The sequence below is a fragment of the Mustela erminea genome, chromosome 6 (genome assembly GCF_009829155.1).
Source record: "Mustela erminea isolate mMusErm1 chromosome 6, mMusErm1.Pri, whole genome shotgun sequence".
In the NCBI taxonomy this organism is placed as follows: domain Eukaryota; kingdom Metazoa; phylum Chordata; class Mammalia; order Carnivora; family Mustelidae; genus Mustela; species Mustela erminea.
In genome coordinates, this window is record NC_045619.1 from 21,109,765 (window position 1) to 21,130,307 (window position 20,543).

The following is a 20,543-nucleotide window of genomic DNA, read 5'->3' on the forward strand; positions in this document are numbered from 1 at the left end:
CAAATTATGGAAACAGCCCAAGTGTTTATGAATGGATAAAGAAGGTGTGCTGTGTATACACACACACACACACACACACACACACACATACATAATGGAATATTACTCAACCATAAAAAAGAATGAAATCTTGCCATTTGCAACAACATGGTTGGAGCTAGAGAGTATTATGCTAAGTGAATTAAGTCAGAGAAAGACAAATACCATATGATTTCACTCATATGTGGACTTTAAGAAACAAAAGAGCAAAGCGGAAAAAAGAGAAAGGCAAACCAAGAAGCAGACTCTTAAATCTAGAGAACAAACCAGTGGTTCCCAGTGGGGAGGATGTGGAGAGTGGGTGAAAGAGGTGATGGGGATTAAGCAGTGCAATTGTTGTGATGAGCACCAGGTGTTGTATGGAAGTGTTGAATCACTATATTGTACCCCTGAAACTAATATAACACTGTATGTTAACCACCTGGAATTTAAATAAAAACTTTGAAAAATGAAAGCAACAAAAATACCCTAAGAAATAAGATATTCAATAGAAGAGTTAACTGGAGATGAGGAAGTCTCCCAGAAAATTGAATTAGGAGATAATGGGAAGGGAAATAGGAGAAAGAAGATACAGCCAATTGATAGCGCAGACTTAACATCTGAATTTTAAGAGTTCCCGAGAAAAAGAAGAGAGGAACAAAGAGGAGGGAATTTTCAAATAAATTAAAAAAAAAATTGCCAGGACTGAAAATGTGTTTCAAATTTAAAGAGATTTGCAGGTGTGCCCAGCACAAAGGGATTTTAAAAAGGCCTACACCGAAACATATTGTGATATAATTTTCATATTCTAGCTTTTCTCCCTTGTCCTATTTTAATCTCCTTTTATCCTTGCATTTCTTCATTTAAGAGGTTGGAAAGATCAAAACTTGTCTTTACCAAACAACTATGGCCAAATGTGATGAAGTGCTAGCCTATAAAATGTAAGTAGACCCTGCAATTGCACTACTGGGTATTTACCCCAAAGATACAGATGTAGTGAGAAGAAAGGCCATCTGTACCCCAATGTTCATAACAGCAATGGCCACAATTACCAAACTGTGGAATGAGCCAAGATGCCCTTCAACAGACAAATGGATAAAGAAGATGTGGTTCATATATACAATGGAATTCTATGCCTCTATCAGGAAGGATGAATACCCATCTTTTGTATCAACGTGAACGGGACTGGAGGAGATTATGCTGAGTGAAATAAGTGGATTTCTGGATTTCTTGTCATGTTGCGGGGTGGGAGGATTCCCTGTTTGGCTAACTACTGTATGTTGCATTTTCTTCTACCTGAAACTAAATATAATCCTCACTCATATACTTACAGAGGACCTCCCCCCTACCCCCGCAAAAAAAGAATATCACATATAAAGTTCAGGAATAAGAATGGCATCAGATTTCTCAGAAACAACATTAGAAATTGGAAGATAATAAATAATAACTGAAAAATTCAGATTTCAGAAGGAAAATAATTTTCAATCTTGATTTTTCTATTTGGCCAAAATATTAGGTGTGAATGACAGAGATATTTAACATTTTAAAATATTTCCTTGCTGTATACTCTTTCTCAGAAAGTTAGTGAAATGTGGGCTCCACCAAAGTGAAGGTATAAACCAAGAAATAGGAAAGTATAGGATCGATCTAGAAGCATGAGCTTTAAAAGGAGGCAAAAGGAATTCCTAGGATAGCCCAGAGGGCCAGTGCCGATTGGAACAGGGGCAGAAGATTTCTAGGGGGGCTAACCACAGAAAAAAACATTATCCGATAGACCTGACTTTAAGAACAATTGTATTTAGAATGTCTTTGGAACTATTAGAATGTGGGAGAAGATTTACCCAGAGACTGAAAAAGAATGATAAAATGCATGCAAATCAACTTTAGAAAAATGAAGAGGTATTACTGAAAGGAAATATAATCATAGTATAATGTCTTAATCAGTAAGCAGTATTTACTTAGACATTATATGAACCACCGTGGATATAGCCCCAAATTATGTTTCAACCACACTGAAGTCTGTGGTTGGGGAAATGAACTGGAGATAAAGGGAAAGTCCTCATATCATGTTGCATACCAATATACCAGTATATATACATGATTTAGAACCATGGAGTTAAATGCCAGAAGCAGCAGTTGAATGAATGTAATATAACTTCTGGGAATGGGAGAGCTTTGATGGTTGGGTGACGAGGAGAGTTGTTGCCACAGGAATGTTGTGTTTTAAATCTTTCAACACTGTTTAACTATGTGCATGTGTTACTTTGACAAAAATAATTAAGAAAAAGAAAGCTCAGATGTAGAGGAATTCTGATTTCATATATATATATATATATATATATATATATATATCATATATATATTTAATCTTATATATATATATTTAATTTTATTTTAAGATTTTATTTATTTATTTGAAAGCGAAAGAGGGAACATAAGCAGGGGGAGTGGGAGAGGGAGATGCAGGCTGCCCGCTAAGCAGGGAGCCTGATGCAGGAAGGCCTTGATATTAGGACCCTGTCTGTGACCAAGACCTGAGCCGAAGGCAGACACTTAATGACTGAGCCACCCAGGCGCCCTGATTTTTTTAAAGATTTTATTTATATTTGTCAGAGAGAGAGAGGAGTGTACACACAAGCAGCGGGGAGAAGCAGGCAGAGGGAGAAGCAGACTCTCTGCTGAGCAAGGAGCCCAGTGCGGGACGGGATCCTAGGACCCTGGGATCATGACCTGAGCTGAAGGCAGATGCTAAAGTGACTGAGCCACCCAGGGGTCCCTGATATTTTTATACTTAGAATTTCCTGAACTTGTAGTGATCTTTAACACTGGCATTGCTTTGCACATTTTCTTTACCCTTTCTGAAATGCTGCTGTGCCTTGTCTTCCTGGAAAAATCTTATTCATTTCACATGATTTGGCTTAAGTGAAGCCATCCATGATCTTGCAAAGTAAGGGTTTCCTTTTTTGTGCTACCGAATTTTGTGCTAACTTGTTCTATAGCATTTATCTTTTGGTGATTATTTGCTTGTCTGCTTATATTCCTTCCAGGAAGGTCATCTGTTTCAGGGCTAGGGCGGGCTGTTTTTAATTTTTGCCCCCCCCCTGCTGCACTTAGCGTAATGCCTAATCATTGTAGATGTTCAGTAAAATTTGAATGAAGTCATCTATCTAGGATACAGAGTTAGGAAGCCTGTGTTGAGGTCTAGCTTTGTTTCTCCCTTTGCCCCTCACCTTGATCAAAGCACTTGACTTATTATTGCCTTAGGTTCCTCTTGGGAAAACTGGATGTAATGAGCTTCAAGGTCTCTGAGAACTTGAAAATCTGTGATTCTTTTTTATTAATAGCCCTAACACTGCAATTTAAAATCCATATGTAATAAAACTCTTTCCTACATTTTATTTCCTTGCTCTTACTGCAATTTGTAATTGTGTCTTCACTGTTTTTTTTTTTTTTAATTTAAATCTATTCTTGAAGACTGTAAGCTTTCAGAAGACAAGGATTTGGTTGTCCTGTTCAGCATTGTTTGCTAATGTTTCTTAGAACTACATGGAGACACACAGTAAGCCTTTGCTGAATAAATACATCCCGATGGAAATTTTATGGATGCTCCAAAGATCCAGTTGTTCTTTCAGACATTTTAGAAAAATATCTTTAATTCAAAATCCAATAACCGAAATTTGCATATGGTTCTTATCATATGTAATATCACTTCTCTCTGCATACTTGGAATGGTTTTCCATTTCCTGTGTATTCAACGCTATTTCCCTTCTTTAATTACTTCATCAAAATGTCTGTCTTTCATGAGTCCTTTCTGAGTTAATCTCTTCTTCCAAGTCTCAGCAACTTATTGAGTGAAAGCTGTGGTTTATATAAGACTTTTTTATGTGTGTGTGAGTTAAACTAAATAATTTGGGGCAGAGTTTTTATGGCTTGATAAAACACTCTTATGTTTTAATGAGTCAAATCTAAGTGATTCAAATCTACAAGCTGGATTTCCCTTGAATACATGCAAATAAAAAAGTCAAGAACTTGGCAAAGTTTATTTTAGATTTTGCCAAATCTAACATTTTGAAATGCAGTTTAAAAGTTTAACCAAATCCCAAACATGACCGTATTTATTCCTTTCTGGCTCTAAGTTGCAAATTGCCAAGAAACTAAATGAAAGTGTTTTTCTAAACCATTAGATATCTTCTAAATAATCTGCAGCCTTTAATAGTAGTCTTTTATTCCCCTGAGTGTATGTCCAAATTAAGAAATATTCATTGTCATTATTCCAACTCTGTGCAACAACTTTAAGTCACTTATTTATTTACCCTGCTCCTTCTCTCTCTCCTTCCTCATCTCTTCCTCTTTCAATGCCAGGAGTGGCCAAGTGATTTAGATTATAGGCTGATTCAAGGGAATATGAAGAAGGAATATATGTAATTCTGAGTACCTACTGTGTGTTTCAAAGTAGATTCAGAATGTCAGACACTTGCTATGTACTCAGCATTTTTTCAATTGCTTTAATACTGTAATATGTCTTATTTTTCCTGTTTTACTGAAAAGAAATTGACACTCTTTGAAGAATAAGAAATTTGTCCAGTTATAAAACTCAAGGTTAAAGTGGTACTTGAAACCAGATCTGTCTGGAGTAGCATGCTTCCTCCCTTCCTTACATATCAAATGATCTCTGAGAACTGCAGTAGTAGCTTATTTATGCCAGTACTATACTCTTTGAATTAAGGTTATGTTTAAGGTTGATGATGTCACAGATTTTTCTTGATATCAGCTATGTCTTTTTTAATTTGATAAAGATTACTATTTCATTAATATCAAGCGGAGAGTGTTTATAAATACACTGAATGAAAGAATAAAGACTCCAAAAGATTTTGACATCATTCAATGAAGAGCTAAACTTCAAAGGATAAATTTAGTAGGAGCAAGTGTTAGGTATTTTGTATAGGCCCCAGAAAACAACTGCACATACAGAATTGATGGTACATGGCTTGGCAACAGTTCTTATAGGAAGCTCCTGGGATTTGATCATGGTAAACTCAAATGGTAAAGTTGTATTAAGTAGTGGTGTGAGTAGGCTGCTCTTTGGCTACATTAAAGAAACAATAGTTGCTGGAATTAGGGAGATGAAAAATTTCAGTTTATTTTATTCTGGTTAGACTGCATTTGAAATAGTTGATGTTGTTGAGGCGGAGTTTAAGGAGGTATGTAGACATAATGAAATGAATTTAGGCTAGGAGATTCACAAAGGTGGGTAGTGTATCCTCCTTATGTTCCTGGAAAATAATTTATTAGCCAAGGTTCTCCAGAGAAACAAAACCAACAGAACCAATAGAATCCACAGAATGTATAAATCTGTACAGAAACTTATTTTAAGGAATTGATGATTGTGGGGGCTTGGTAAGTCTAAAATCTACAAGATAGACTGGCATGCTGGAGATTCAGGTAAGGGCTGCAGTTTGTCCAAAGTTGGTTTGCTGGCAGAATTCCCTCTTCTTCCTGGGAGGTCAGTCCTTTTCTATTAAGGGCTTCGACTGATTAGATGGGGCCCTATCACATTATGGAGGATAATCTGCTTTGTTCAAGGTCTATTGATTTAAATGCTAATTTCATGTAAAAAACACCTCCTCACAACATCTAGAGTAACCTTTGACTGAATACCTGAGCACCATGACTTAGTTAACACATAATGTTAACCATCACAATAGATAATCCCTAAATATTTCTTGACTTAATTAATTAAATGTGAATGAAGGGTATGTAGGCAGTTGAAGGAGATGACTGTGACTAGCCAGGGAAGAGAAGACTCAGAGAAGAAAATAATAGCTATTTTTAAATATTTGTAGGGCTTGGAGATATTAGGAATAGAGAGGGCAAGAGATGAGTTCTGAGGCAGAAAACATGGGATAGATAGAAAATCAATGTACAAAAAAATTGAACCTCTCTTCCCATTCTTTTGTACACATTAACATCTAGGTAGTAGCTTTCTAGATAGGTGATCAATATGTTCTTCTCTGAAAGAATTGAATGACTCTAAAAAAAAAAGGCTTCCATGTACTGGTGCCTGGAAGTCCTTCAATGCACAGTTGCCTCCCACTCCAGCCACCTGTAAGGAAAACCTTCTGTATCAACAATTCTTTCATACTCACAAAGCTTTTAATCAGGATTATAGTATTTCATTTTAAAAAATAGTGTGGACAAAGATAATTTATCTACCATTTAGACACAGTGTTAAGTGATTTACATTTATTATTGGATTTAATTCTCACAATGGTCTAATGAGGTAAAGTATCAGTAACATAGCCTCCATTTCAGATGTGGAAACTGAAGCACAGGGTAAGAAAGTTGTCCCAAGTTACACAGTTTGTATGTGATTAAGCTAAGATTTGAGTCTGACAGATGGACAAGCAAGGAACATAGATTTGGGAGTTACATGGAAAAAACTGAAGATTATAATATGTCTGTTTTTGGGAAGATTGAGAATAAGACGTTTGTGATTTTATTTTAAAATGTTAACTTTGGATTGGTATACTTACCATTTTCCTAAAGAGGTAATTTCCAATATAAACAACAGTTTATAGAGAGAAGAGGCAAAATTTACTAAATATTTTGGTGATTTAATTTCTTTTTAGATTGGAGCTCTGATTCCCAATCTGGGATCTATGAATGCCAAGGGATACATAAAAACAGTATGAATCTTTTTAAAAATTGTTTTCAGTATTAAAGAAAGCCTAATGAAATTACATATTTACCTTTTCCTGAGGCTGTACTGATGAACTAAAAATATCAAAGTTCAAAATACCACATCCTTATTTTATCACTGGGTCATTTGTGCCAATAAAAATAGTTATCAGGGTGCTAGATGGACATTTCTGATTTTTGTTCTACATTGGTGATATTTTTCCCCTCTCTCTATTTTTTTCTTCCCCTGATTTTCTTTTTAATTGGAGTATATCATATACGCAGAAAAGGACACTCAGTTAAGTGTACAACATAATGAATTAGTACAAAAAAAACCACATGCAATTAGCACCCAGAATAAGAAATAGAACATTACTAACACTCAGAAATACCCCTTATGCTTTCTTCCAATTTATAGTACATATTTTTATTGAAAATATACCTAGGAATGGTATTACTAGGTTGTAGTAACTCTTTTTAGGAATGGCTATACAAACTTTACACTTCTAGAAATCCATGAGTGCCCTCTCTCCTATCGTTTGGTGTTGTTACTCTTTTTAACTTTAGCCATTTTAGAAAGTATATATCTTTTCTCATCTCTGGTTTGCCTTCTTACTTTATTAATGTTGTGTTTGATGAGTAGAAATTATTAATTTTAACTAGTCCAGAGTATCAATATTTTTCTTTGTGGCTAGTCCTTTTTTTTTTTTTTTTAAGATTTTATTTATTTATTTGAGAGAGAGAGCAAGTAAGAGAGAGTATGAGAGGGGAGAAGGTCAGAGGAAACAGCAGACTCCGCATGGAGCTGGGAGCCCGATTCAGGACTTGATCCTAGGACTCCAGGATCATGACCTGAGCTGAAAGCAGTGGCTTAACCAACTGAGCCACCCAGGCGCCCCGTGGTTAGTGCTTTTTGTGTCCAGTTTAAAACTTTTTACCTGCATCTAGTTCATGAGATATTTCTTTATGTTACCTACTAGAAGTTTTATTATTCTTTCACAGTTAGAGCTCTTATTTATTAGGAATTGAACTTTAGAAAGGATGCGGATATATGTTGGTTTTCATTCCCCATGTTGATGTTCAATTGAACCAGAACCACTTACTGAAAAAGATCATTCTTTTTCTATCACTCTCCAGTGACACTTGAAAAATACATATGTGGGTTTGTTTTGTACTCTGTTCTGTTTGATTGGTCCATGTATTTATCCACCAATATTACTCTGTTTTTCTTTTTCCAAATGTATTTTATTTTATTAAAAAATTTTTTTATCATGTATGTTAGTCACCACACAATACATCATTAGTTTTTGATGTAGTGTTCCAAGATTCATTGTTTACATATAACACCAAATTCCAGTTAGTCAGCACTTATATAAATACTCAGTGCTCATCATAAGTCCCCTCCTCAATCCCTATCACCTATTTAACCCATCTCCCTCCAGTAACCTTCAGTTTGTTCTCTATAGTTAAGAGTTCTGTTTCTTCATTTGCTTCTTTTTTTCCCCCATGTAGCTTATATATACAATGGAATATCTCTCATTCATAAAAAAGAATGGAATCTTGTGATTTGCAATGACATGGATGGAGCTAGAAAGTATTATGTTAAGCAGTTTATTTTATTTTATTTTGTTACTGTTAATGATTTTATTTATTTATTTGACAGAGACAGAGCACAAACAGGGGAAGAGGCAGGCAGAAGGAGAGGGAGCAGTTGCCTAAGCTGGGAGCCTAATGTGGGGCTCGATCTGAGGACTCTAGGCTCATGACCTCAGCTGAAGGCAGACGCTTAACTGACTGAACCACCCAGGCTCCACCTCCCCCTTTTAAAAAGATTTTATTTATTTGACAGAGAGAGAATCACACTATTTCAATTAGTTACCTAGATGTCTGATGGTGTACCTTTTCCCTTCTCTTCAAAATTTTTTACTATTTTAAGTTTAGAATTAGCTTGTCAGTTTCTACAAAACTATTGACATTTTTATTGAAATTGCATTGACTCTATAGAATAGTATTGGGAAATTGACATATTATCAGTATTTACTCCATGAGGATGGTATATTTCTCCATTTATTCAGGTATCCTTACAAATTTTTTTCTAGCTTTATTAAGATATGATTGACAAAAATAGTGTATTTTTAGGTTGTACCTATGACTTTTTAAAGATGTATATGTGATGACAATATACATATACATAAATATTTAAAATAATGTTTTCTAGTGTTCTCTGTAGAGATTTTACTCCTCATTCATTTGTTTTGTTACTAATTATTTTATATTTTTGATATTATTAATAGTACCATTTAAAAACTTCTGGGTCTATATATTCTTTTGCTGCTGCTGATGGTGTATAAAGCCAATTGCTTTTTTATTTTGACCTCAAATCCAATGATCTTGCTATATTTCCTTATTAATTCTAATAATTTATGTTCCTTTGGATTTTCTACATGATAGCAGCAGTTTTATTTCTTCCTTTTCATTGCTTATATCTTTTATTTCCTTTTCTTGCCTATTGCATTGGCTATGACTTCCAGTAAATTGTTGAAGAGCAGTGGTGTTAGTGGCATCTTTATTTGGTTTCCAGTTTCAAGAAGAAAGTTTTCATTGTTTCATAATTAAGTTCAATGATTGCTGTAGAGTTTAATTTTTATTTATTTTCAGAGTATAATGCATACATGAGGTATGTATATAATATTTGTATAGCACAATTCTTGTAAACTGAACACATTTGTGTCATAAGCACTCAGATCAACAAATCAGCCCTCCTGGAGCTCTTCTCTTACTTATTTGCATTCACTATTCCCAAAGGATTACCACTCTCCTGACTTCTAAATGCCTTAAGTTTTTAAAATAGAAACTTTATAATCAGCCTAACACAGTTCCATTTTATTGCAAGTTTGCTAGTTTAATTTTTTTTTTTATCATGAATGGGTGTTGAATTTTATAGAAAGCCTTTCCTGCATCTTTTGAGATGATCATATAATTTTCCTTTCTCAGGCTGTTCCAGTAGTAAATTACATTATGTCATAGAATAGACTGAACTTGATCATCCCTTTGATATTTGTAGGATTTGATTTCCTGATGCTTCATTTAGGAGTTTTACATTCATATTCCTGGGTAAGATTTGCCTTTGATTTTGCTTTCTTGAGATACCCTTATACAGTTTTGGTGTTGTCATCTTGGCATTCAAAAACATGTTCGGAAGTGTTTCCTATTTTTCTGTTCTTTGAAAGAGTTACGTGTACTACTGGAGTTATTTCTTTCTTAAGAATTTGGCAGAATAAAGAGATTTATGTCAAAAGTTGTCTCTAGGATGGGTTAGAATGGGGGAATATATGGAGATCTGTTGGCATTTATTCTAATTCCAATATAAGGTGACAATTGCTTTGACTAGGTTGGTGGCATGGGAAGAGAAAGGATAAATAATAGCAGTGTTGACCTTTGATTCATACAGCATTTTATAGCTTATATATTGCTTTTATTTTGAGTTTTACAATGATGTTGGTAAGTAGAAGATTTAAAGAAAGGAGGAGTTGAAGAGAACTGTAAGCTTTGGCTTTTAAGTTACTGAGAGATTACTGGTGCCGCTGACTTAAGTAGTGATGTCAGGTTCCTTCTTTTTTCCTCTCTTGTTGAAGAAGGACTATAGAACGTATGTGTTTATTATCTTCTTCCTTGAACCACTCTGAATGAAAGAAGAAATATAAAAACAAAAAGTAAATCAGTGGTGATGCTGGAAATCAGGAAGAATGGCCTGAGAAAATCGTAATTCCCTTATCTATAAAATGATAGGCATAGATTAAGTGATTGCTATTTTTTTTTTTTTTTGGATTTCTAAACTTCTGTTGATTATATAGGCTAACTTACAAATTCACATCTTCTTACAGTAATTTGTTTCATAGAAGAGATCTGTGAGAGCAAATACTAGAATCACAACTTTGACAATTAATTTTTTGACAAATTGCTCTCTTTTTTTTAAGCAATTTACTCTTAACACAATACTCCATTTTTAGGAAAAGACATTGGATTAAGGGGCAATGGTGTTGAAAATGTTAAGAAAAAAATTGACATTGGCAGAATGTCAGCCACATAAATGACTTTACTGCTTGGGATAGCAAATAAATAAACAAATCAATGTAGCCAATCTTAATGCAATAAATCTTGGCTCAAATATGAAGAAAATTGAGTAATGGGGAAATATGGCACAGAACAAAGTTAATTCTGACAAAAGTGAGGAAAAGGGGGCACCTGGGTGCCTCAGTGGTTTAGAGCGTCTGCCTTCGCCTCAGGTCATGATCCCAGGGTCCTGGGATTGAGCCCTGCATTGGGCTCTCTGCTCAGCGGGAAGCCTGCTTCCTCCTCTTTCTCTGCCTGCCCCTCTGCCTACTTGTGATCTCTCTCTCTCTCTCTGTGTCACATAAATAAATAAATAAAATCTTAAAAAAAAAAAAAAGTGAAGAAAAAGTACATAAGTGGAAAAAAAAAAGCTGCTCTAAGTTCTAATGTTTGATAAACATATGCTTGTACTTCTGTAATAGGGCCATAGAAACTATCCTAGTAAAGGGTAGTTTCATCTAAAGTATTTGTATTTTTCAGTTGGGAAGACTAGGCACAAAGGTGGTTTCAATTCCACATCAGGGATTCTTAGGTTGCCAGCAGGGAAAACCAACTCTAGCTAAGGAAGCAGAAAAGGACTCTATTAGGAAGTTACTGGGTGGTTCACAGAATTAAAGAAAGGGCTCAAGACCAGGTTTGGAGTAGCATTAGGTGTCAGGAAAACAATATGGAGGTTCCTCATTTTTAAAAACAGAGCTATCCTATGACCCAGAAATTGCACTACTGGGTATTTACCCCAGAGATACAGATTTAGTGAAAAGAAAGGGCACATGCACCCAATATTCATAACAGCAATGACCAAATTAGCCAAACTGTGAAAGGAACCGAGATGTCCTCCAACAGATAATGGATAAAGAAGATATGGTTCATATATACAGTGGAATATTACTCAACCATCAGAAAGGGTGAATATATATCATTTAAATCAACTTGGATGGAACTGGAGGGGCTAAGTGAAACGAGTCAAGCAGAGAAAAACAATTATCCTATGATTTCACTTATATGTGAAACATAAGGAATGTGTAGAGTACAATAGAGGAAAGGAGGGAAAACTGAAGGGGAAGAAATCAGGGAGACAAACCATTTGAGACTCTTGATTCTGGGAAGTAAACTGAGGGTTGCAAAAAGGGAGGTGGATGGGGGAATGAGGTAACTGGGCAACAGCCATTAAAGAGGGCATGTGATGTGATGTGATGAATCATTGGACATTATATCAAAAACTAATGATCTAGTATATGTTGGCTAATAGAATTTAATTAAAACAAAATAAACAGTAGGGTTTTCTCATCCTGTCAGAGCTCCAGTTCTGCGACATGATCTTTCCATCCTTAAGCCGTTCTACTTTAGATCTAAATTTTGGAGGCCATCTCCTTAGTAGAGCTTCGATTATTAGTCATCCCTGTTTAAGGGGAAGGCAGGGAATATTGATTTATGGTCCCAACAAGAATGAATACAATAGAGAAGAGGGAGTGCTCTGAAATGAAATGGAGTGTTGTTACCAAAAGAAGGAAGAAATGAATTACAGGCATCCAGCTCCCCACAAATATTTACTGTGTAGTCCAGGTTGAGGCATAGGTCTAAGTAAAAGAACTCCTAATTTAGATGGAATAAAGACCAAAAAACTTAACAAAACCCCAAACCTCCTTTTTTGGATGGCTATTAAGCTAGGTTCTGCCTGCCTAATTTTCTAGCTTCTATTAAGTAGGTGATTCATAAGTTTGCTTTATGTCAAGTCCCTTTTCCTCAGCTTCTTACTTTCCTTTAGAAGTATAGTTACATGTAAACAAATTTCCAAAACCTGTGACTTGTAGCTCTCACTTGGCTGCTAAGCATTCACAGCTGCCAGGATTCCCCAACTACTCTTTTCCACACTGTCTAGGAGGTCTTGGCACTGACCATTTCTGGAACTAAGACCAAGACTGCAAGACTTCTTCAAACACTTTATAAATAACCCAGTTTTACACCTGAGGTCATTTTCCATATACAGACTTGAATAAAGGGCAGTTAGGAGTCTAGGAGGCCAGTCTATAAAGTTTGCTAAAATATCACTTGAGTGGAATAGAAGCATAGCACTAGTTAGTTAGCTCAGTTTTCTGTAATGTGACAAAATCTAAATTGTCCCCTCTCACACTCAATTAGATAGTATCTTGGAGTAGAAAAATTATTACAGTTGGGCATGTAATAATTCCATGAGCTAAGCTTTGAATCTTATTTAAAGAATATAGGTTTGAAAAGGAAACCAAATTAAGACAGTCGTATATGTATATGGTTCTGTTAGTTTCTCACACTAATTTCTCATTAACACTGATGTTGCTTGCCTTAAATTATCTGGGGATGCAGTGTGATGGTGTGGGAGAGTGGAAAGATCACTAGGCAAAGGGTCAAGAGGTGTAAGCTGTGGGCTCAGCCTTAGTTAGCTCTACAATTTCCAAATTTAGAAGAGAAGAGGAAATCTATAGTTGCTCTCTGTAGTAGCTTAGGATCTAGGCAGGTTAGAGCTAACTTATTAGTGTTTTGAGTGCATTCTGTTTTGGGAAGTAATGATGGTATCTAAGGATGGAGACTTTGCTATATGCAAGACACTGTCTTGACTTTTAAAATATATCATATAAATCACCTGGCAACTCTCCAAGATAGATGATGTTATTCTCATTTCACAGATTAGGAAGCTGTCCATGGCTTAAGAGCTTGCCCAAAGTCACATGGCCAGTAATTGCAAAATCTAAATTGAAACCCAGTTCTATCCAACTCCAAAGCCCATGCTCCTTCTTTCTTTAAGAATTTTAGAATTGTATAAGATCTGTTATCCATTTTTGTATGCTGCTTCCTCCTTAGTATCTATCAGAGAGTAAGCTAGGAGGGAAGATTAGTGAATGTGAACAAAGGCACAAGATATGAATGCTCAGGTATATTCCACTTAATAATAAATAGTTCAGTGGTTTGAACAAGGAGTATGTGAGGGACAGTGTGATATCATTTTGAAAGTTAGGTTGAGGTGGAATCATGAAATCCTTGGTTATTAGGTCAAAGGATTAGTAATATTTTCAACAGTCATTGGGAAATGCAATTTTTACCCAAATGGAAAAAATTAAGGGATAGAACTATTTTTCCCCCCCTAGCATCAGAAAAAAAAATAGTTCAGGTTTGGGGGATGTTGAAATAAAAGTTCTAAGGAGCTCATTGGCAGGGCCTGGAAATACCTGCTTGAGCTTTGGAGAGGGATCAAGGATTGATTAAATTTGAGAGGCACCCACATAGAAGAGCAGGAAAAAGAAAAAAAAATCGCTATCTGGATGTTAGTCTATATAGGAATGAATGAAAAAATGGTACAACCCACATGGAAATATTAGTTCCTAACAAGGTTTGCCTTTCCATTCCTTGTGACATCTGAGTGTAGGGATGGAGAATTCTGTAGCATACTGCTCTTTCCATCTGGTCTAGGAATACTGGGTGAGCTCTCTAAGCTAAGAGAGATAAATCCAGTTTTTCTTGTGTCGTCTTTTCCACCTTTACATTTTCTTTTTTTCACTCCCTTTCTCTCCTACAGGATTCTATTTCTCCACACTTACTGCTGCAGTAAAACTGTTTGGTGGCGTGGTATAAAAAAAAATAGAATGGACTGTAGCACTTGGATGTTGAGTGGGAAGGTGAAAAAGTGCATGAGGTTAACTTCTTATTCTGTATTGAAGATCAAGGATATCCCTAAACTTGAATATCCCTAAACTTTATATCTTTGATAACTGAATAGCATTCATAATATTTAGCTACGTTAAGCAAGACATATGGACAAGCTAGACTACTTAGCATTATGGAAAATATGAGACAATCTTTAGAACCCTCGTTCAGGTGACTGTTAGATAAAAATAAAAATATTTTGTAGCATATGAACTGGGTTCATTAGCTATCTTAAGTCTACCTTTGTCCTTTTTCTTACTGTTGTTATTATATAAATAACACAGATGTTTTGCTTTGTATCTACTGTAGGAAACAGTCTAGTGCTGATTTTAACTATGGAGAGCCTCTCATGTTTTTCCACTCTGAAAAACACTTTGTGCTTTTTTTTTTTTTTTAATATCCTTTTACAAATACAATCCTGAACTGCTTTGTTTCCTTTTTTTTTGCATAAGAGCATGCTCATTGGAAGCATATTGTGTGTGACGATTGTCCCTTGTTCAATTTTGTGCACTGATGGTGAGCAGAAAATCTTTTTAGCTTCCTTCTTTGGAAAAATGATTTCTACAACACCACTCCAAAAATTCAGTGTTAACAGTAAAATTACTTCTAGAGCTATTACAATGAAGAATAAGAGAAAAACCCATGTTAAAAATGAATAATGCATTTATTTTAATCTTTGGCTTCTCTTCTCCACCAGCTTCTTATTTGGCTACAAAAAGGATTCAGTTAAATTCCCCAAAAGTGTTAATTTTTTTTTTTCTGGAGCTGTTCCAGTAACATGTCAAAAGAATTTTGAAAACGAACACTCACTTATGTATAACAGCTTTGGAATACATAATAGGATATATATGCTTTTAAAATGATCAGGAGTAGAGCATGAAGAATATAAAAAAGAAGGTGTAAGCTCCTTTATTGTTGTTAATGATTAAACCAAAATTGTTTGCATGTGAACAGATTTAATTGTTTACAAAATCTGCATAACACTGTGGTTAACAGAATGAGATGATGGAGAGGGAGAAATAAGAGATTTAATCCTGTTTATGATTCATAGATGTTCATATAATAAATTGCTTTTCCTAAATATAATCTGAAAGAAAAATAGCAATGAAAGCAATTAGGTACTTATAGACAACTAAAAATAGTTCTATTGATTCTGTATTATTAATTATAGGTTAATCTGAATCAGGAGGGTAATAAGACTTAGAAAACGAATAAGGTGTCCTTAGATTCTTGAGAAGGGTCAGTGACAGGGTAACTAGACACCTCTTTTTAAAGAAATTGCTCTTCTTAATGATTTGACTTGTTCTACTAAGGATTTTTTAAAATACTGATTTTCTTCCTTTATTTTAAGTGATTATGTGAAATATGAAGAGATCAATATCATTCTCTAAAATATTATTTGTTATTTTGCAATTTATAACTTAATATATCTGTTTCCACTTTCTCTTACAAATTTCTCTCTACACTGGTCAAATATGAATAGATCTTTGACAATGCATAGAGTTGTTTTGTTTATGGAATGTGCCTAATGATTGTGGTAGTCTGATTGTTCTATTAACCCCAGTCTCAGACACTTTGGAAACCATTCTCCATGTGTCCTCCAGGGAGCTCTTTCTTTAACATATATATTTGATCATATTAGTAGACTACTTAAGATTCTTAAGAGACTTTCATGACCCCAGCCTTTGCACAGTCCTCCCTCTACTCTACCTGGAATATATTTTCTTTTCTTTCTTTTTTCTTTTTTTTTTTAAATGAAGCCTTCTCCAGACTTTTACAGGCTGATATATCCTGGTGTTTTTGGCCTTTGTGTTTTCATTGTAGACTTTCATCATAACACATGTAACACTCTTTTTTTTTCAGTATCCATGTTCGTGTTTCTCTTCTAAACTCAGAACTCCAAAGAGGATGGGAGTCCAAGTAGTGTTTTCAGATTCCCAGTAAACATTAATCTTTGGGATTCAGGAACAAGAAATCATAATTCCTAGAAATTCTTAGGAATTCCTGGAAGCATAAGTTGTTCTTAAAGTACTTACAGCAGTCTTTATATGCTATATTCATTATTATGAATATCTAAAATTCATATACTATATGAATAGTATATTCATATACTATTAATATGAAATACTAAGCTTAGTAGTATTTATAAAGAAGTGTAGCTTCCACTGAATATTTTTAAACACTAGAAAACACCAGTGAATAGTTAGTGGGTTTTTCAAATTATATAATATGCAGACTTCCTAGTAAAGCTTAATAGACAATACAGAATCACATGGCAAATTGCTTATGTAAGGACTTATTTTGTTTCTAAAACTTGTTATTTCTTGAAATTCTACTCATAGGATTTATATGAAGTTTCTTATGGATATAAATATGTTAATATTTATTTTGTTTTCAGGAGTGATTTACTCTTAGCGCAAGTAGGGCCATGAACACACATTTAACTTGACAACAGCTACAAACAAGATTGACCAATGAAATTGTGACCCTCTTTCTTCTATTTTTGCCTGCCCTGGTTCCTAGAAATGTTGATCTTAACCTTCTACTCCTTGTGTTGTGTCAGCACTTACTGTTCTGGTTGCCAGCTTGACATCTGTATGTTCTTTTAACCAGTAATGTCTCCATGTTGTTAAGCTTTAATTCTCACAGCAGAATTATAATACATTTTTTAGTTCTGATTTTCCTTATTTCTAGACTGCTTTTTCTTTTTGAGGGGAGATTTACAATTCAAAAAATTATCAGTTTTTCTGAGAGATGCTGGAAACATTTTTTTTAATTATTTTATTTATTTATTTGACAGACAGAGATCACAAGTAGGCAGAGAGACAGGCAGAGAGAGAGAGGGGGAAGCAGGCTCCCTGCTGAGCTGAGAGCCTGATGCGGGGCTCTATCCCAGGACCCTGGTATCATGACCTGAGCCGAAGGCAGAGTCTTTAACCCTCTGAGCCACCCAGGCACCCCTGGAAACTAATTCTTATATGGAAACAGTCTTCAATGCCTTGTGTATCAGACATTCAATTAAATATTTTGAGATATTTCCTAAGTGAATGTTCCTTTTTAGTCCTAAAGCATGTAAGATAGTATCTGGTGCTTAGAGATACTTAAGATACCTAAATAGATGCATCTGTGGCCTTTTTGAATCAGTGTCATGATAAAGTAGGGCATCAGAGTAGATTTTGTATTGACACCAGAAGTGCCAGGTTAGCTTACAATATTTTGGCAGTTTGGGAACAGGTATCCTTTATTTAGCTAAAATCTATGCGAAAACTGTTAAGATGGATAAAACTCACCAGAAACTCCCTGTTATATGCTTCTGTAGCACTATATAGCTATCTTTTATATTTTATAGTATTTCTATCTATGGCCACTAATTAATGACTTGTCTGATTATTGGTTGATACTTGTATTCTTGACTAGACTAGGTTTCCTGAGGGCAGGGATTATTTCCCTTATATTCGTAAGTGTGATCCTAGAAGGTGCTAGTTAACCACAGTACATGCATGGAATAAGCATTTTATTAAGTATTTATTATATGCATAAGTGAATGAAGGAAATAGCAATCTGAATGAAGCAGAGTAGTCTCAGAATGTGGGACTGAGAGGTTCTGAAGAACAATTTGAAAACCACTACTATATTCTTTGACACAGGCTTAATGGTCTTGCAAAAGGTTTTCTGTATGTAAGATTGGTAGTGAAATATTATTACTCTAACTGTATGCCTTTTACCCCATTTTAGTAACATCTTTCATTATAAGAGATAGTGCATTATTAGTGTTGTCATTGTTCCTATTATTTACTAACTTGTGACCTCTTTAGAAAGAGTGTTCCACCCCTCTCAAATTACTAAGTATTTTTGCCCAAATCACTCCCAAGGGTATCATAATATAAATGATCTATATTCTAAAGATTAAAAAAAATTTATTTAGATATTTAGTATCTCCTTCTTGATTAGTATAACTAGATTTGTGAAACGGAATAGACGGTATAGTAATACTTAGGTTGTTTTTACTTACGTCCTGATTTCATCTTGGTGATCATCATTTGGAGTAGGATGAGGGTGGAAAACTTAATTTGGAAAATTTGAACTGGAAGAGTTTGGAGATTGGGGTATGTGGTGGAAGAGGCATCTAATCTTCTGAATAGGTATTTTAGATAAGAATTTTCTGAAATTGTTAAGACTTTCCTCAACTTGTTTTCATTCTTTTTAACATAAAAGACCATCTGTATTCTGATGATTTCTAGGTTTCAAATGGTAAGGATAAAAAAGTATAAAAGTTTATTCTACACAGAACTAGTTTCTGGAGCTGGAAAATATGGAGGTTGGAGAGCAGCTACTCAGAATATTTGGTTGTTGTCCTGGAAAACTATAATTTATGCTTAGAGTGAAAATGTAGATGTCTTAGTACAGATTTTTATGGAAAGTCAAACAAAAGGGGTTGGAAAGGAAGAGCATTTTATTGAATCTCTTGTATTCTTTAATTTTCAAAATACTAATTCTTGGATTTTTATCAGGTATATTTTATTTTATTTATTTGTGGGGAACTTGGACTAATGTTTATATTTGTGGCTGATTTAGAGTATATTGAACTAGCTAAGAAATTTTCCCCATATGTATTTACCAAAAACAAATAGAGCTATCAATTTTGAACTCGACATTAACACAATCTTCACTGAAAAAGAGCAATCAAGCAAATTTAATCTATTCATACAAAATTAACTCTTTTCCTTGAGTCACTTAATGTAATTGTGGTATTTCTGGTTGAGATTGTAAAATGCTTTCAACTATTTTGTGGGGATTAAAAAGGAAGACAGAAAAAACTATTCTATATTTATAAAAACCTAACATTATTGATATGTTTTGTGTATTGAAAATTGAGTTAGATGATAGAGAATTTGGTTTACTTTGAAGTTGCACATTTAAAATAAAGACTACAGCGAGAAGATGGGACTTTCAAGTTACTAAGGACTTAGGATAAATATTAGAGAAAAGAAAGAGTTCATAAAAATAATAACTCCAATGAATGGGCTCTTTTTTTTTTTTTTTTTAAAGATTTTATTTATTTATTTGACAGAGAGAAATCACAAGTAGATGGAGAGGCAGGCAGAGAGAGAGAGGGAAGCAGGCTCCCTGCCGAGCAGAGAGCCGGATGCGGGACTCGATCCCAGGACCCCGAGATCATGACCTGAGCCGAAGGCAGTGGCTTAACCCACTGAGCCACCCAGGCGCCCGAATGGGCTCTTTTTAAAAAATCTATATTTTTATACAGGGGGGAGGAAATAGAAAAGAATAGGGCCCAATGCTGGGCCCTATTCAGTGACAGCTTCTTGTTCCATAGGGTTAAGGAAGACTTTGAGGAAATAAAAATTGTTTGAAAAAAAAAAACAACATAGGTATAGTTGCTTTGTATGTTGTAATGGGTAGAGTGATGAAGGGAAATGTGAAGGCCCCTCACACTCTCCATTTTGCCTCAGACTAAGTCCTAGAACTCTGGAGTGAAAAAAGTGCTACTTTCATTCCTGCTTTTTGGGGTTGTTGATAGAAACGAAGTGATAGAGAATGACAAGCAGGAAGGGTGACATGTTCAGCATGTTGGTAAAGATGGTGAGATGCACGTCTGTGATCATGTTCTGATGCAGTGTGTGCACTAGCTCCAATGAATGGACATTTTTGAAAAATAAACCAATTATTAAAAATACGATTAAAATAGTTGTTTCAGAAGGCAGAAAAAAACACAAAGAGAGAAATTAGAGGAATAAAAGATATATGTAATCTAACATTCTAGTCATAGATATTCTAGAAAGGTAGAGAAAGTAGGTGAAGGAAACAGTAATGAAAACAAATTTCCCCAAGACGAATACAAATTTGAATTTTTCAATTGAAAGTGTGTGCAAAGTGCTAACCAAAATTATTGGACGAAAAAGATGTTCACTTAGGTATATCATGGTGGAATTTCTGGATCCTGGGGACAAAAATCATATTATAAGAATCAAGACTGAAAAAGCACGTACTGTTTAAAAAGGAGAGATAATCAAATTGATCTTGGTCTTCCTGACTGTAAT

At 34.8% G+C, this 20,543-nt stretch overlaps 2 protein-coding genes across 18 annotated transcripts in view; one reads left to right on the top strand and one right to left on the bottom strand.

The window, feature by feature from the left end:
- ANKS1B (ankyrin repeat and sterile alpha motif domain containing 1B) overlaps positions 1-20,543 on the top strand; it is a 1,111,154-nt gene that overhangs the window by 84,755 nt on the left and 1,005,856 nt on the right. The gene's annotated exons all lie outside the window — the stretch shown is intronic.
- On the bottom strand, positions 19,860-20,108 carry OST4 (oligosaccharyltransferase complex subunit 4, non-catalytic). Its single transcript, XM_032346679.1, has one exon. It carries the CDS (start codon positions 20,106-20,108, stop codon positions 19,995-19,997), a length of 114 nt encoding a protein of 37 aa, XP_032202570.1. The 3' UTR covers positions 19,860-19,994.

What these genes read in the sequence shown, in the direction of transcription:
- OST4 (XM_032346679.1), bottom strand. Translation starts at nt 20,108, where the DNA reads ATGATCACAGACGTGCATCTCACCATCTTTACCAACATGCTGAACATG.